Source organism: Parasteatoda tepidariorum, chromosome 1 (genome assembly GCF_982258835.1).
Source record: "Parasteatoda tepidariorum strain Cologne lab strain chromosome 1, Ptep-v5.0, whole genome shotgun sequence".
NCBI classification, from domain to species: Eukaryota; Metazoa; Arthropoda; class Arachnida; order Araneae; family Theridiidae; genus Parasteatoda; species Parasteatoda tepidariorum.
The window spans coordinates 7,858,714-7,876,874 of record NC_141755.1 but is presented as its reverse complement, the minus strand read 5'-3'; the positions used below and the strand labels follow the sequence as shown (position 1 = coordinate 7,876,874).

At 26.4% G+C, this 18,161-nt stretch overlaps 2 protein-coding genes across 3 annotated transcripts in view; one reads left to right on the top strand and one right to left on the bottom strand.

Annotated features, from left to right (window-relative positions):
• The first annotated feature begins 31 nt into the window (after positions 1–31).
• LOC107439916 (uncharacterized) lies at positions 32–11,533 on the top strand. Of its 2 annotated transcripts, none has more exons than XM_016052662.4 (6): positions 32–155; positions 597–784; positions 2,274–3,577; positions 7,239–7,300; positions 9,616–11,081; positions 11,356–11,533. In XM_016052662.4, the coding sequence occupies exons 2-5, from the start codon at positions 620–622 to the stop codon at positions 9,651–9,653; spliced, it is 1,569 nt and encodes a 522-aa protein (XP_015908148.3). In that variant the 5' UTR covers positions 32–155; positions 597–619; the 3' UTR covers positions 9,654–11,081; positions 11,356–11,533. The 2 variants fall into 2 exon arrangements, with proteins under 2 accessions (XP_015908148.3, XP_015908149.3); XM_016052663.4 differs by having other exon boundaries at positions 65–150.
• A 710-nt stretch (positions 11,534–12,243) lies between these two features.
• Positions 12,244–18,161, bottom strand: part of LOC107439915 (nephrocystin-4) — a 42,205-nt gene continuing 36,287 nt past the window's right edge. Inside the window, exons 26-28 of the mRNA XM_043048964.3 lie at positions 16,886–17,026; positions 15,351–15,486; positions 12,244–12,500 (exon numbers count right to left, since the gene is read on the bottom strand). Of these exons, the coding sequence (XP_042904898.2) occupies positions 12,264–12,500; positions 15,351–15,486; positions 16,886–17,026 (514 nt within the window). The 3' untranslated portion in view covers positions 12,244–12,263. The remainder of the gene's footprint in view (positions 12,501–15,350; positions 15,487–16,885; positions 17,027–18,161) is intronic.

The window sequence follows — 18,161 nt, the reverse complement described above, 5'->3', positions numbered from 1 at the left end:
AATGGTTTCTTAAATTTTTTATTTTTTAAAGAATTGTACTTTAACCGCCATCAAAATGTAATTTCTAGTTGAAGGGCATCAAAACAAAGCTGTTAGATGTAAATAAATTTTGCATTGGAAGCAAGGAAGTTGCGAGGACATGAATTATTAGTAAGGTATTGAACTTTTCTTAATTTACATTATTTTATCTGAAGATACTATGATATATCTGGCTCAATGCTTCTTGCCAATTTTGTTAGCAAATTTAAAACTCAAATTGCAATGTCAGATTTTGTGTTGGAAACTTGATCAAGCATGGGTGACCCAATAAAATATTAAGAGAATAAAAATATATAAAAATAAAAAACTTTACTTTTTATATTCTATTTATTGACTGTATAGAAAAATTTATTCATAATCTTTAACGTACAGTCAATTGATATCTCTTTTCTTCCTACTAATATTTTTTCATGTGAAAATATAAAATATTGTGGTACCAATTCATTCTTGTGATACTTTTAGTTGCATCAAATTTAGATTATAGATTGTGATTTCATATTGTATTGTATGTTTAATTTAAAGCATGTATCATTAATGAAGTTTTTCATTCATCTTAGAAATCTGTAAAACATTGATCGCAATGTTGCTAGACGATTCACTTGAAATTGATGAGATTCCAGCATCAGCATCAGATGCAGAATTAGTTCCAATGATAAAGTTGCAAGATGTGCAACTTTCTAACATTTGGATTCCATCTGAGCTTCTTCTAAACAGACAATTTTTTTCTCAAACTTCTTCAAATGTGGTAAGATTCATTTGTGTGTAAAAATATTTTGTTATTACTGGGACTATTTGCGAATAGAATTATTAAAAGTACAATTCTTAACAAGATTCTTTACTCCTAAAATAACAATTATTTTAAGCTATTATTGAAATTTAAAAACTCATAATTTATTCTACATTATTCTTTATATGTCATTTAATTCTTCATTATTGTATTGTACTTCAATGCAATAATTAGGCTCTATTCGTATGACAATTTTATCTTAGTTGTGATCATCTGTTTTTAAGAACCTATTATTATAATCCAGTCCGTAATCCAAATGATGACAAAATCAGTGTAGACATATGTATTTAGGTCATGTTAAATTTAATTAATTTAATAAACCATCTCCTTCCACATTATTTTAACTAATTTGTTATTTGTAACCTCATTTTCAATTAATTTTTCTATTGCACATTTTATGTATTTTGGGCTTTCCTTATAAATTTCTTCGTCCAATTTTCCGCTTCGATTAAAAATAATGACAAAATGATGAATTTGAGTTCTAAATTTTGCAGCTAAGGCTGTCAGCATACAGATAGAAGTTCTAATTCTGCTTGTTGAAAAAAACCTTACCTGATTTATCTAGCTTTTCTGTGTCCTAAAGTCGATTAGAATTGTATTAGTTTCTAAAGACAACCCTGTTGTTCATTACATTTTCATTATTCAACCTATCTACTTACTCAAATGTATTATTATTCAGAATACATTTTATTTCCTTGAAAATGCATCTAACCATTCATTTGACTTTTGATTTTATTAAGCCAAATAAAGTAAAAATTTTGCTATTTAAAATAATATTACTTCTGTTTAATATTCTTTTCGGGGTCTACCTGCTCATTCTGCACATAAATTCTGTTGTTGTGATTTATCTTCCAACTATTGGACAAAATCAGACAAGTGCGGGAGAGAAATCGGGTACAACGATGCTTATAGATGTGTTTGTGTAATTCTTTTGATTTGTCAACTACATGCAGCTTTAAAAGTTTTTTTAATTTTTTTATTTAGCCTAAATGTGCATCCGCATCTTATATCACATGACCCATTGTAATATGAATTTATTTTAGGACCCTATTCATTTTGACATAGTTTTATTGTAGTTAATTTTAACTGCAATCATTTTTCAATGTTTTAAAATGGTACAATAAAATGGAAAATTTATCTATAATAAATTATTGCTTTGAATAATCATAATCAATCAAGACAACAACAAAAAAAACTAGCTGAAATGTTTACAGTTTATCTATTATTATTAATTGTTAGCTGTTTATGTCTATCTGTTTTTTTAAAAGTGAACTGTCTCAAGCTTTTTCCGCTTGACATTAACTGTGGGTTCTCACGATGTTAATCTTAAAAAATGTTCATTGTTATGTCCTTAATTAAAAAAACATTAACTTCAAACAGTTACTTTTAGTGTTGTTTTTTTTAACGCCAATGCACATTACTGATTTATATAAATATATTTTTCTAGCATCAATCTGCCATTTCCCGTACATTAGTAAAACATAATGTAGTTGACAGCCTTTCCATTTACAATGATGCTGGAATACAGAAAAGTATCTTTCATAGCAGTGAAAAGTTGTTAGATTCTTTAGAGCAATTGCCACCTAACTATCTAGACACTGAACAAACACATTTGCAAGAAGCTAATGAGGGTGAAACATATTCTTGTTCTTTTAGTTGCTTGAATACAGATAACAGTGAATTTGCTCTGGATATTAGCAAAGTAAAAAATGATTCATGTTCTGAAGAGAAATTTGATAGTCCAGATAATAGTATTGCTGATTACCTAGAGCATCTGAATATAAGTGATGATGAAGAGGAAAATTCTGTGGTTGGAATTATTAATGATCCCGGTGAATCCGAAACTCCTATAAGTACTCTTGATTATTTAAGTGATAAAAAAGTGTTGGAATCTTGTGATGTCGAAATTTCAACAAAATCAGCATGTAATGTGCCAGTGGAAACAGATATTTGCCCTTTAAATGATGAAGAAGTTCAAGATTCTGTCAGAGTGTCTTTTTCTAGCCCTGATCAAATGGAAGATCTATTTGAAGTGAGTGAAAAACTCTGGAACGATCTTAAGCTAAATAATGAAAATAGTTCTGTAGGAATTGAAAACATAATTTTTTCAAATCAAACTGGAGGAACTCGTGACACAGTTGAAGGCACTAGTCCAGGGCAAAGTTCAGAACTTTCTGAGAATCCAAGTGATTTGAGTAATATAAAAAATCCTCCTGAAGAGGTTCATCTTTTTCCTTTTGTGTTGCAAAAATCCAAAGATGAGTGTCTTTCTACTGTTGTCAACAGTGGTAAAAGTAATAAAAAGGAGAAGAGAGTTAAAAAGAAAGCTTCAAAGAAAATACCTTTGGATAATTTTTTCCTCAGTAACAAAGAAGCTGCTGATTCAGATTCAGGGTACTTAGCCTTTTGTGAAAGTTTACGTCAAAAAAATAGTTATGGGGATACTTTTGAAAACAATGAACTCAGTTCTCATTTCCCTTATGCAACTGAGTTGAATGCAAAACATAAACCTGAATGTCCAGATAGTTTTTCGAATTGTGTAACAAACTCAATATCTGATTCTTCACCTCCAGTTAACTGTAGTGCTGATTCAACTTCAATAGACCACAACTTAACAAAATATGTTATAGAAAATATACCTTCTTTTGTTAATGGAAATATGTTGCAGAACCTTATTGCTACATTTGGGGACATCATTATCAAAAATATTGTAATGAAAATGTCTGGAAAAACTAAAAAAGCTCTAATAGAGTAAGTTTTATTTTTCTTCGTGATTCTGTAACTAGTGAAATATTGTATCATTATTTCATATTTGACTTTCTTTTAAATGTTTTCTAGTAAGCTTTTGCTTCAAAAAATTTTTAACGCTAGACAACTGAGCACTTATCTGGTTGACTGACTTTTGACTGTTTTGGGAACTCAAGTTGTTAGTGTTTTTGCATGTTAAGATCTTCAAAAATTGCAGATGTTAAATTTCAAACTTTAAATAAAAATGGACTAATATTTCCCTGGAGCCATTCTTAATTTGTTTGAATAAATTACTTATAAAATTGAGCTCATTTTATAAATCATCATCCATGAATCGAATGATTAGTTAAAGAGTAACTCTAAATTATGTTAAGCTATCGTAATCTAGGATTAAATTCACATATTTTCAATCTGTCCCAAAATTTCAAATGATTAAGTAACATAAATTAAGAGGTATAGTTCTAATCATTGATTCTTCTATTTCCTCTTTTCTGATCTCATTTATAACCATATCAAATAAATATAAAAGTGTTTATTCAAATGACTGATTTAATATTTCTCACTTTTTTAAAAGTCTTTCAGTTTATGTTTTAAACTAACTTTTTGTTGGTTGTTAACATTATTATTGCTTAGCAAGGTGTTTGTTTTGCACTCCATAATACTGTCCGGAGTGCCACGCACATAAATTTTTGGGAGGGGGAGATATACTAGTTTTGATGAATGAAACTCTTAATTTGACTGAATCATACATAAATGCGAACAAACATACTTATAAACAGACAATTGAAAAAACTCTAAATCGCTTTTCAATGTAAAGTTAAATAACCTTACTAAAAAAATACATATTAATACTGATAAGCATCAATATGTATTTTTATACTGCTTGTAATAAGCATGTATATGTATTGTATCCTAATAAACATACATATTAATACTAATATGTATTTTTAAATTTTTCAACAGAAGTGAAAAAAAAAAAGTTTTTAAAAAGGCTGGTCTCGAATTGATATTTATCCGAGAGAGAAAAAAAAGCGCTATCGAAATCTAACAAATCTCGGTACAGGAAGACAATATAATAAACAACAGTTCTGATTGTGCGAGGAAATAGAGTGTTGTGAAAGATGATTATTCAAAATACTTTTCACACACTCTAATCAGGGTTGGGGTTTTGGACGTCCTAAACTGGTTTTAGACAGGACACGTGGGTTTTACTGTCTTAAACTGGGTTTTACTGTCCTAAACTGGGTAAAACTGTCCTAAACTGGGTAAAACTGTCTTAAAGTGTCCAAAACCTTGAACTTTGGTAAAAGGTAAAAATTCTATAAGTGTAACCATTGTACACATAATAATTACACGTATAAATAAATATTTGATATTTTTTATACAATTTACTATAACTTATTAAAAGAAAATAATATAATAGGAAAAGATTTATAATTTTTGAAGCTCCACAATTCATTGAACAACAAAAGTGAATACCTAATTCTTTAATTATAAATATGCTTTTAATACTGATAAATAATATTTTTGCATAAGGATAAATATGGCAATATTAAAAAATAATTTTTCTTTAAAATAATACTAAATTTGTTCAAAAATTAACCTTTTATTTTTCACAATATTTTTTTTAAAAAAATGTTATAATTTCTGCATTACAGGATGATAAAAAAGACATGTATTCAAAAAAAAATTGTTTTTAAATATAAATATATTAGTTTAAATTGAAAATACAAAATAACTGAAAAATGTATTAACAGTTTTGAAGGGCATAACATCAGTTTCAGTTACTGACACTGGTGATGTATCACCACTATGCTAAAAGAATTGAACATGAATGAAATAAAAGTATTCTTGAATAGTACTATAGATAAATAAACCTGTTCATGACGAACCAACCACTTAGTCCCTAATATTTTAACCTGTATGGCAAGGCCAAACTTCAGTTATGTACTATTGAATGAGAGGACCAATTGAACTTGATTACTGATTAATCTTCCTTTGTTTAAATTGAAGAGTCAAACAATATTAATAAAACATTATACTTTTAAAAACAAATATTCTCTAGTATATTTAATTATCAATATGTTATTAGTTCTATGTTTATTTCACCTCTTAAATATTGTTCAGATAAAATTGTGACATAATTTGAGTAAAAGAGTTTTGGACAAAGGGGTTTTGGACAGGACGGTTTAAACCGTGGATTAATCCATTCTGTCCTAAACCTTGCCAACCCTGACTCTAATATTTTACTTGTTATGATCATAACATTTTAAAAGACTATTAACCAGGGGTCGCATTCCCCCTAAAATTCCTAAAACTATGTGCAAACCCTACAACTCCTAAAAATCTGATAAAATTTTGTTGGTGTTTCTAAAAAATTAGAGTTATAGGCTAAATATAAATAAAAAAGCAATAATCTAAAATATAAGAATTTAACTACATTAATTAAAAGTGTTTTAATTTTGCCACATGGGAATTCTGATCCTGAGAGAGGTTTTTCGATAAGAAGACTATTATGTCTCTTAGACTAATCAAAGATACCATTCAAAATTATGGAGGTGTGTTGAAGATCACCACAACACTATTGAGGGCAGTAAAAGAATCTCACAAATCATATCAAGAGAATCATATCAAGAAAAATGATCATGATTAATTTGATTTTCTCTAACTTCTAATATAAATTGCTGATTTGAAATCTAATAATATCACACAATAGTTTTTCTTAATAAAGTAAGGTAAAAGGTAATAATAAAGTTTTGATTAAGAAGGTAAAAATTAAATAAAAATCCAAGTTGGTGTTAATTTATTTTTTCTCTTGATTTATTCTCACTTTTGCCTGTTCCTAAATTATGCACTTAATTTCTGATAGGTAATATGTAAAGTTGAAATTTCAATTTTACACTTTAGAGATTTCATTCTTGACTTAATAAATTTCAGGGCTTTATTTTATGGCTTGCAATTATTTATGATATGTGTGGATGAATTGTAATAATCTTCTGTTATGTAATAAACTACCGTGTGATCTGTTTTTATCCTAGCAAAATCATATATTACCCCTAAAATTTACCTAAAATTTTTTGAAAAAAGTTCCTAAAATTACCCTAAAATTAAAAAAAACTTTGCTGCTTCCCCTGTATTAACACAAACATTCCAAGTTCTATCATATCTGATGCCATTTCAATATGGAGTAAAAAAAAAATGTGTACATGATTAATTACAAAAATTATTGTAGATATCTAACTTACCGTATTATAGATGGTTCATGCCTTATAGCGACCCATTAGGTAACTCATCAAAGTGGCTAATTTATTTATTTTTAAACCAATCTACCGTGCAACACAAATGCTCCATCAAAAAGTCCTCCATGAAAGCAAACTTCTCCAAATACTTGATCCAGGAGTTCCCATGACTTCTGGATTGGGTTCAAAATTAAAAGGCTATGGAGTTGAACATTGCTAGTCGTTAACTCAGAATTGGGTCAACCCCGGTTATAAAATAAAATGATAACTCACAATCTTTCTCACTGAAAAAAAAATTACCTCTTTTGTGTATTTATCTAATTTGCATAGTGCAAGCATAAAGTACCTAAGCTTATCTCTTATTTAAATTTTTAATAATTTGCCAATTTAATTTTGTGTTTATAATTTGAATGGTTTGTTTTTAGGGTGAGCTTGGAAGATCCAAATTGGCTAATTGAGTGTCTACATGAAAGTCAACCATTTGGAGGTAAATAAAATTTTATTGACAAGTATATATTTTTTTTATTGACAATATTCCTCTAATGATCTTCCTTATTTTGCTACAATAATTTTAGCATTGTCAGTTAATTAAATTGCGTTATGAAGTTCATAACGTAATTGTTACTAAACTGGTTGGAACTGATTTGTTGCACATTAGCACCGGATGTTTGACATACTTTTATCGCTAGCCACTTCTGTCACGTACGAAAAGTTGAATAAAATATTATGACCCTTTTAAATTAAAAGTTTGCTTGTATTATTGTCATTTTTAAATGCAAAACATATATTTAATAACGGATTGTATATTTTGTGAATAACTGTTCAGTATTAAATGTTATCCCTCAAGTATCTGTTTTGTTATACGTCTGCACCTGATGCTGAAAAAGGAATCAAATTTTGCAACCCTATGAAATTTTCACCCTATGAAAGTTCATTTGTATTTTGCTCAATTTTAAACAATCAGTGTAGGGTATGCCGGGCAGTGGCACTATAAGAGCAAAGCTAAAAAACTCAACTATTAAAAAAGTGAATGTCCATTACACCAGTAAATTGCATGTTGGGATAATGCTTGTATCTTCAAGCCAATTCTGTGTATCAATTCAAAATTAATTTGAAAATTATTAACTTATACAGGCAGATAGTTTAAAAAAATACATTCAGGAAACAATCAAACTTAAACAAACACTAATAACAATTTTACACAATGTGTTAAAGTTAACATGAAAATCCCCTTCTAATCTAAACAACTGGCCAATTCCTTAACATTAACATGTTATACGAAACACTTGCTCCTCTCCCAATAATAACATTGCAAAGTAAAATCGAAACCCCATGTTAGCAGTTATTATTGCATATGTTATGGAGAAAAAATATCTCAAAATGAGTGAAAAATCATAGTCAACAGGTTACTTAATTATGTTCCCTGATTTATGTATGAGGCACTATTATTCATATTGAATAAAATAAAAAAAAGTAACTTTCACACACAACTAAATTCAGGCCACTTTAAAAACAAATAGCCTTGCATGTGTGTTAGATATTTTATAATGATTCACTAATGCTGTTAAATATTTTTCAGTATGGTCAAAATTTTTAGTTAGTGTAGTTTTTATACGGCCTTCCATTTATTTTTTATCTCTATTAAATTATTATTATAAAGATCAAAAAATGGTTTTTCTTTTAAAAAAAACATTTCTTTATCTTTATAATAATAATTTGATGTTAGTGGATTTATATTAAAATATTCCACGAAATAATCAAAGGGATGCAAATGTCGACTACTGTGCAGTTTAGTTATTACTATGGCATTATGGTAACCCTTTTAAAAATTTGATTTTTCCTGAACACTCCTAAAGTAATTCTTTTATTTTCTGGTATAAATCATCCTAAAAGACAGACATGGACTTGTTAAACTATAAAAAGGGCTCAGACTGGTGATTAAATTTTCAAAAATTTTTTTTAATACCTTTAACATGCAGTCTTCTCCGCATAGCAAAACTGGTTTTTCCATGTTATTAGATAGGAAAATAGTGTATTGGGGAACAGCATTCTCACAATTTTGCCTATTTGCTAAACTGCCAGTGGGTTAAACAAACATTTGGTTTAGTTATTAAGTACAAAAAAATCTAAAATTTATTAAGGAATAAAAAAAATTGTGATCTGCTTCTTCTATTCAGTGTTTCTGCTTTGTGAGGCTAACATTATTTGCCTAATGACTTTTACTTAGCTCTGGTGGGCTCTGACCTCCAAGAACATGCCCGAACTCATCTCTTGCATCTCTGATTTTCAAAACTAACTTCTCAAATTCCAGCCTTGTTCAATTCTACTTAAACAATCTGGCAATGTCCGATAATCCTTATTAATTGCGTCATACTGCTCCAAACCACTTTCGGTTGTAAATTTTTTTGGAAAATAATTTTTGTTCTGTAGGTTTATAAGTTTTAGTACAAGAATAGACAAAACTAAAGCTGTTCTTTGTGTCTCAGTATACTATTTCCCCAAACATTTATTTGTGTTTTTAACCCTAAAAAACGGATTTTTTTTTTACGTGCTATTTTTATACTTATTTTATCAATGTATTCTAAAGTTTTTTTATGATTCAAAATCGTAATTAAAACTGTTTAAAAATTACCCTTTGATGCGGCAAAAGATTCTAACAACTATTTATTTTGTTTCCCTTAAAAGTATTTATTAAAAAAGAATACTTTCTTTTCCTATTTATCTCATACCTTTATTTATATGGGACAAATAAACTTTGTTTTTTAAAAATATAAACTGATAATAAATATTACTTTTTTATAGCTTCTGATGAATGTTTGAAATGTTATCAGATATTATAATGCCTGAAAGAAACCTTCTAAATCTATATTCTCAACTCAAGCAAGATGAAGTTTATTGTTTAATATTTACTTTACAACCCAAAATTCTCATTTCTAAGTAAATTAAGTTTCCTTATTATACAAGACTAATCAACCTTTATTATTAAAATGTTTAGATATTTCATTATTAATAATGCTTTTATTAAATAGAGAAAAAAAAAACTTTTTTTATGGTATTAAATTTTGTTCAAGCAATTTGTTGGCTGATAAAACTTACGGAAATTATTTTAGCAAATTTGATTGCTATTTAAGGATCGTTTTTACATTAAGCTATGGAAATGAAGATTTATTTTTATTTGAATGACTAAAAATATTTTTACTTAATCAAGACGACTTAAGTTTTAATCGTATTGAAATTTTTTATATTTAAAGTGTTTTATGTAAAAATATTTTAAAAACTGCGTGTTACATATTTATTGAAAAAAAATTTTTATTTGTTATCTTAAGAAGTCTTTATAAAGTTTTCTCCTTTGACGATTGTAATTTTTACAAAGATTAAAATTAAATAAATGGGAATAACTACAATTAATAGCTTATAACAAAATTGACAGAATCAATGTATTTAATTATGACACAAGTAAAAGTTATCAAACTATTTTGTTCTGTATTTATTTTATCTGTTCTATTAGTTGCATTGTATTATGTAAATCCTAGATCACTATGACAACATTAAATCGAAAGAAACAATAATCCAAAATAAATGTCTCGGGAGTAAGTGACTTATAATAAAATATCATCAAATAGAAAAAGGAAAGGGATTCCTTTTCAAATATTCCCTGATGTATTTTTATAATAATCCACTTAATTTTGTTTAAATAGGAATGAATTAATTGCTATTACAAAAATAAAATTTAATACAATACTCATAAGATTTTTTTAAAAAATATGTACATATATGTTAATGGCTTCTTTTATTTATGGAATTTGACTAAAATTATTAATTTGTTTGAAAAGATGTAATGAACTATTGTTGTATTATATTTACTAATAATGTGTATGTTATTGTTTGCATGGTTTATAATTTTTGTTTTGATATTAATATGTATGATACCTTAACAGAAAGAGAGTTAATACAAATGATCCAGTTATAATATTTAATTCAAAGCTGTATGTAACATGTTTAGAATGTATATTTTAGTGGCTGAATCAATGCATTAAAAAAAAATATTTTTTTTTAACTATCTGTGCCTAAAATGAACATATTATAAAATGAACTGTGGAAAAATTGAATTTTGAATATAGCTGTTTTCAGCTTGTGATAGAAGTTAGTTTTATAAATACTTTAAATTGCTATATATATTTTAGCAATTATTTTTAATAAATATTATTGTACTTTATGATGATATATTTAAAAAATTTGTTTCAAACATTGTTTGGGGATACAAAATAGTTTTCAATTTTAATCTGATTTTTTACTGATTTCTTCCACTACCATCTTTTCAGTTGTAAAATTAATGTAGTTTGGAAATACAATTTATCATTTTTTTTATTCACTATGATTACATTTTTTTCCTTTCAAATTCTGAGTAATTAACAAAACATACATTTATATATCCTTTTAAATTAAAGATTATTTTTTTCAATATGGATAAATTTATATTTCAATAGCATTGTTTCCTTGGGTACAAACTGATTCTTTTAAATATCATTTCATTATTTTTAGTAACTTATTTCACTCCTCTTTTATATTCAATTTATTTGTGACCCTTTAAAACGGAATTTGTATCCATAATGATATCCTGCCATATAATGTATAAATATTTAAAAAAAAGTATTTTTAAACATGTTTGTTACATTTTTAACAACACTATTTGAAAAAAATAAAGATGCTTCGAGTCTGAGTTGTGTTTTACTTTAAGGGAGCATGAGCACTTTAACTGAAAACATTGAATTCTCAGGGAATTCGAAAATAGCACTGGAAAACCCGGAATTTTCAAGGAAAATTAAAATCAATAGTCATATTTGACTTCCATTGTGCAAAATTGTGGCCACTATGATGGTCACATGTCCTAGTTTCAATCAAAGGGCAGATATAAGCTAACCAGACTGCTAACCGTGGGTAGAAATAAGTTTCAAGAATTTCTGATTTAATTTAAAATAATTAGAGAAAAAAATTTTCAAGAAAAAAGGTACCCTCTAACTTTAATGTAATTGTTTGGATTTTCAAGTAATAGCATACAATATTTTCAATTACGAAATTGGAACATAAACTTACTTTCATACAGAATCAACACGCCTTTATTCTGACGGATTCAGCATTTTTACCTTAAAATTATGAAGGAAGTAGCTGCAATCTAAAAAATATGATTCAAACCAAACAGATTAATTAAGAGACCTGTTCGATTAATTTTATCCAACTCATCTGGAGCTATTAATGTAAGAAAAAAAATAAACATTTGGCAACGAAATTGGAATCTAGAAGTCATTTTACTTAAGAATCAGGCAGAGTTTAGTCAAGACTAGAAAATGAAAAAAATTTATCTAGTCTGGTACAAGAATCTAAGGACGCATTTGTTATTTTACAAGAAAGAAAGAGATAAAAGTGAGCATATTGAAATAGTATTAGAATCTTTATTGACAAACAACTTTTATGCAATAAGTCTCTTCATTTTTGTCACTGGTGTCATTCATATATAAAAATATGGTTTCTGTGAAGATATAATCTTGAGGCATAAAATATAGTCCTATAGAATAACTCTTGCCAGGAGGCACTGAAAATTCACTTTCCCTCAAGTTTAACATATGAGGGTGACTAGAATATAAAAAGAAGCTCCGAGTTTGATGATATGGGTTTGAGTAAGTAATCCGCTGTAATAAAAATTTTGCAATATTTAAAACAGACATATTTAGTTTTCATGTGATGCAATCTTATATACTTTACAGAAAATCTTCAAAACCACATGGATGTTTTAAGTGCCCCATAACTACAATTGTAAAATATCCAGCTTTTTATAGCTTGAGTAAAATACCTGGGTATTTATAAATTTTACTGAAAATTCAATGATCATATTTTTCTTTTGGATTTTACAAAATTATACATATTTAAGGTGCAATTAAGATTTGCTTACATTGTTAATAGTTAATTAGTTATTTACTAAGAAGAAAACTTCAATGAACATGTAATTTATTGGAATCATATTTTTATTTGAGAGTGGCTATGATTTAATCATCCTGAAGTTCACATTTTGATTCATAATATTTGTGGTTTCTAAACTAGGAAAAATTTACCAAAATTACGTTTTTAAATTGCAAAATTTTTTTCAGATTAAAATTTAGTATACAAAATTTTTGCTGCATCTGAATAAAATTTAACCCTTCTCGAATCCATATTTAGTAGTGATGATATTTGAACAATAATGCTTATTTAAATGAGCGGTAAATTTTGAGTTTTTATATAGTTATTAGTAATTAATTAAAAAATATAGAGTTTAACATTAATAAGATTTTAAAAGGGGTAAAAAATACATACTAATGCTAGCTTGTATGTTTCCAAAATTTTTGCCTATCAAGTTAAATAGGTTGTTATGCTTCTTTCCTAATAAAAAAATTGTTCTGAGGGAAGAGGAACTACTAATTTTATCTACATTTAAAATTAAATGTTCAACATATTAAATAGCTCTAAACAAAGGTTTACATATATTATTTATTGCCTGAAATATAATTAATAAATAAAATATCTATATTAATTTTAATATACCTAATGTTTTAACGAACTGAAATTTAATTATAATTACAGGAATGAAAAAAAAATTTATTTATTAAATTTTTGTTATTTAAATATACATAAAATGTATTCGAAATTTTTTTTTTAAATATGATTTTAAGTCTGATTAGGATATAGCAAGTGAGATTGATAACTAAAGCACACAAATATACAATAATTTATCTGAAACAAATTTTATTTGCAATTATCTTTCATTCCAAACTGATATAACTTTATTTGATAATTTTTAAACAATAACTACTACTTGTTTAACTGTCTAAATAGTCTTGTATTCTAAAGGCTAAGTAGTCTTTTGCTCATAGTTTGAAAATAATTCAATATAAAAATTAAATTGCGTGGTTCAGAATTTTTGTGCTTCAAATGAAATTTTAAAATTTCACTAAAATATCAATGACTTTAAAAACAATCATTTTTAATACGATACAAAAAAAAAACTATTTAAGCACATTTCAAATTATTTTAAACCATTTGATTAAAATAAACCATTCAATTAAAATAAAATAGTTTTCTAGTTATTTAAAAAAAAAAAACTAGATATAAAATTTCTAGTTTTAGTTTGATCACTTATGTTAAATTTACAGAATTAATAACAATATACAAATTAAAGAAACTCAATCCCTGTGCTCATTCATTTTCTTCTATTTCATCAATTTCTATTTTTTCTAGAAAAGCGCTGAACCTTCAATTAAGTCTACATTGTGGTAGTGCACAATGCAAACCTTTTTACATTACTTTAAAATGTTTCAATGTAGTTCATCTACTAGATATTTTTAGTTTTTTTTTTTTTTAATATTTTTCTAGAATTGATAAATTTTAAGTTTTAATGTTTATTTTTGAATATTAAATATATTATTTCCAGAAAGTTATCTAAATTTGTTAAAACTATAAAAATTCCTTAGAACACTATGCTGATTGTTTTGGCTAAAGAGCAAAACTAATTGTTAAACCTTCCTCAAAACACAAATTTATTTTCATATTTTGTGAGATTTAGTTTTAACACATTTTATTTGATGATACACATTACATAATGAATTGATGTAACCATAAAACACTTTAAAACTACTGAAAACCTTCAAAATCCAAATAGGTACCAAAACAGAGTTCCTATTCACAATACAAAAGTCTTATTTATCAAATTTTGTGAGATTCTTGGTAAAACCTTCTTTCAGATTGTAATTTACTGATTCTTAGTATATCTATTTTCAGAAATATACTAAAATACTGATTTCCCCTTATTTTAATTCTATTTATTTTGCTGGAAGATAAACATTTACTGGCTTATTTATTTGTTGTACATGCATTACGAGAATTTAAAAAAAAAAGCATATTATAATTCTAAAATATTGTTTTTAAAATTAATAATTAATTTTCTTAGAGTATTTTATTAAATTTAAAAAAAAATTTAGATATTAATGATATGTTTTATAAATATTTTAAAAACATTTTTAATATTCTATGAAAAATATTTTATGAAAATTTACTAAGATCTATTATACAATACAGTGGTCACAGTGCCCTATAAATAATTAGGATGCGGAAACTAATTTACTTTTAAACTAATGGACAAAAGTTTTAGTTTGATTTGAAGCTCTCAAAATATGTAACTTTTACTTTAAAAAATATCACAGGGTACAGTTCTATAACTAAACATCATTACTTAATTTGTAAATATGCCATGGTAGATAAAGCATATCATTTAACCTAAAAATAGGCGAAAATATTATAATCTTCCTACCAGAACTTTATATAAAATAATAAATTATTTATAAAACCTTATATATTGCAATCATTTTTATATCAATTACTTATAAAAAATTGAAAACATTATATTCTGGTTTCAATAACCCTATATATTAAAAATAATTTGTAGATGCATATTTATCTGAAATTACATTTTCATCAGCTTAAAAGAACAATAAAATAAAGCAATATACCTTAGCAGTCTCTTTTCCAACAGAAAGGTGAATTTGAAAGGCTTTGGAAACAGAAGGCTTTTGGCATGAAAGTACAAGCAACCAAGTTTGAACAACTTGTTCTTGAGACTGGTCAACCATAGTAATTTGAAAATGTCTGAAAAACAATCATTCATAGCAAAATACTTAGCACAATTATAACAAAAATTTAGTTTCATGATGTTATACAGAAAGATAAAAAAAACTTCAAAAAATGGCATGGCATTTCTTTAAGTAATGAATGCATGTTGATTATATGTTTCAATTTGATTAAAATTCTCAGTAGAAATCAAAAAAGTATTATAATTTCTTCTTATAACATTGTTTCAAATGGAAACCCCTTTTTACCAGTGATAACCACGCTATTGCAGCAGTTTTTGAATAAATAATATCCAAGTGATCCAGTTTGGTTTTTAAGGTTAGACAGCTCTGTATGTGATCTGTTAGACCGAACCCTGGTATTAAACTCGAAGCCAGAGTTTTTTTATTTTATTCATTTTTTTTAAAAAAGAGTGTTTTATTTGTAAAATCTCAATTGTCCAAATGTTAATAAAATTCTGCATTGAATAATAACAGTAAAAAATGGGCATGTCATAAAGGTTTAGAAATATAGCCTCAGAAAAGGAAATTATATCAAAAATCTTGTAAATTTTATTTTGGAACAATTATATATTTATCATTATCCTGTTTCAAATTTAGGTTTAAAAAAATATTTCGGCACTCAAATATCTATACACTTACACAAAAAAATAAGGGGAAAAGTATCATTTAAGGCATTGAAATTCAGTAAATCTTACTAATTTATTTATTACTTAGGTTTGTTTGAAAACTAAATTTTAGTTTTCTTTAATATTGAGCTTAGTTTAGAGTTAGGCTGTAAAATGTTTCTTAATTGTTAATTAAAACATAAATATTGAATAGCAGTTCCTAGTTAAAAATGCTTAGAAAATATGTTTAAAAAATTTAAAATATTGTAATAATCATCATTATCAATAGTTATTAATAGACTGAGTTTACTTACAAAAAGCAGAGTTCAGAAAGATATAGGTTAAATAAAATTACATAAGATCATTTCCTTTGTTAGAAAATCTCCTAAATCAATATCTTAGAACTAAGTTTCAAATTGGACAACTAGAACACTACAGAGAGAGTGTAATTAAAATATTTATTAGAAATAAAACATAATTATTGGTAATTATTAAAATCTTAAAATCATTACAAATCTAAAGCTTAACATCATTGTTATTGAGTTTTGGTTGAACATACCCCTTTTCTTAAAAAGGAAATTTATATCTGTTAAAAACTTTAAGAAATTGACAAAGTGTTTAATTGATATTTTAACAGTTACAGTTAATTTTAATTGAAAAATTAATAAAAATTGGAACTATTATCAACTTAGACAACTATTATCGAGGAAACGAAGGACTCTTAAAAATAATCCTGATGGCGAACTGCAATGTTCTTTCAAAGTATTTCTTTATAATGATGAAACATATTAAAAAATATAAAACCATTACTTTATTCCAGGTATGAGTGATCTCATATTCATGGATAATTCTTGCACGGCAAATGGAGATAAAATAAAAGCCTCATTTGGATCTAACAACAAATCTTGAGAACTTGAAAAGCATCTAACCAAATTAGTGGCATGTGTACCCCTGGAAGTATAAGCAAATTACATTGATAATATATTTATCTCATTTTCTATTTCATAATACATAATAACTAGAGTGTAAAGATATAACATAAATTAAAACACAATAGCTAAAATTTTCCCCATGTGAAATAAGATTTTTAAAACAGAATGAGAGGCTGCAAATTTTTACTAAAAAAAAGCCTACCTAGAAATCGCTTAGATGGTTGAATCTCAATTAAACACAGCTGTAGAGAAATACCTTGTTCAGGTAAGAAAATATCTTGGATATTCCAATGTAGCAAATATTGATTAAAGAGTATTTTTTTTAATGTATAATATATCAGGATATTAATAATTTAATTAATGAAAAAGAATAAGAATGAACATAAAATTTAATGTCATATAACTGTTATGAAATTGGTTGATGAAGAAAGAAATATTAATATTTTGTTTTCATTTATCCTTTAGATGAATTTACTAATACAGTAAAGTCCCGATTATCCGAGTAAATGTGGACCACGTAATAGATTTTACAAATACAAAATTTATACAAGTACACCACATACAATTCATATTATATTTAAAAACACTTAAAGAGCATACTTTATGGGAATTAAAGAGTGTTTACTTAAAAAAGTCCTTAATTTTTTTGTTTTACTTACTTTGGAGCTTTTTTGCAGCAATGTCTTGCCTTTTTTTCAGAGATAACAGGAAGGCTGGTATCACCACGAATATATAGAACAACAATTTTCTTGTTGTTCCATATATTCAATTGCTCTTTTGATAACTTTTAGTCCCTTTGTATGAGAGACTTTTATATGCTTTGATTTTCATCGGCACTGTCTTCGTCATTTTAGCAAGATTAATTTTCATTATTGACGATATTAACAGTCATTTCATCGGTAATCCCATGTTGTTCGTCAGCTTGTTTTCTTGAGTGTTTGGATGATAAAATACAGAAGTTTTTTTGGTCGTAATTTTAAAAATAAAAAATAAACTGAATCAAAAAAATATTTGAAATATTTCATAGCTCGGTTAAAGTGAAAACTGGGATAATCAGAGCTCAGATAATTGGGACTTTACTGTATTTTCATTCTACAGGAACAAATTTTACTTCAAATCAATCAGAATAATTTTTTTGGTGCCCAACCAGATAA

What these genes read in the sequence shown, in the direction of transcription:
- LOC107439916 (XM_016052662.4), top strand. Translation starts at nt 620, where the DNA reads ATGTTGCTAGACGATTCACTTGAAATTGATGAGATTCCAGCATCAGCA. An exon ending in CTCAAACTTCTTCAAATGTG is followed by an intron (nt 785 to 2,273) that starts GTAAGATTCATT and finishes ATATTTTTCTAG; the next exon opens with CATCAATCTGCCATTTCCCG. An exon ending in ACTAAAAAAGCTCTAATAGA is followed by an intron (nt 3,578 to 7,238) that starts GTAAGTTTTATT and finishes GTTTGTTTTTAG; the next exon opens with GGTGAGCTTGGAAGATCCAA.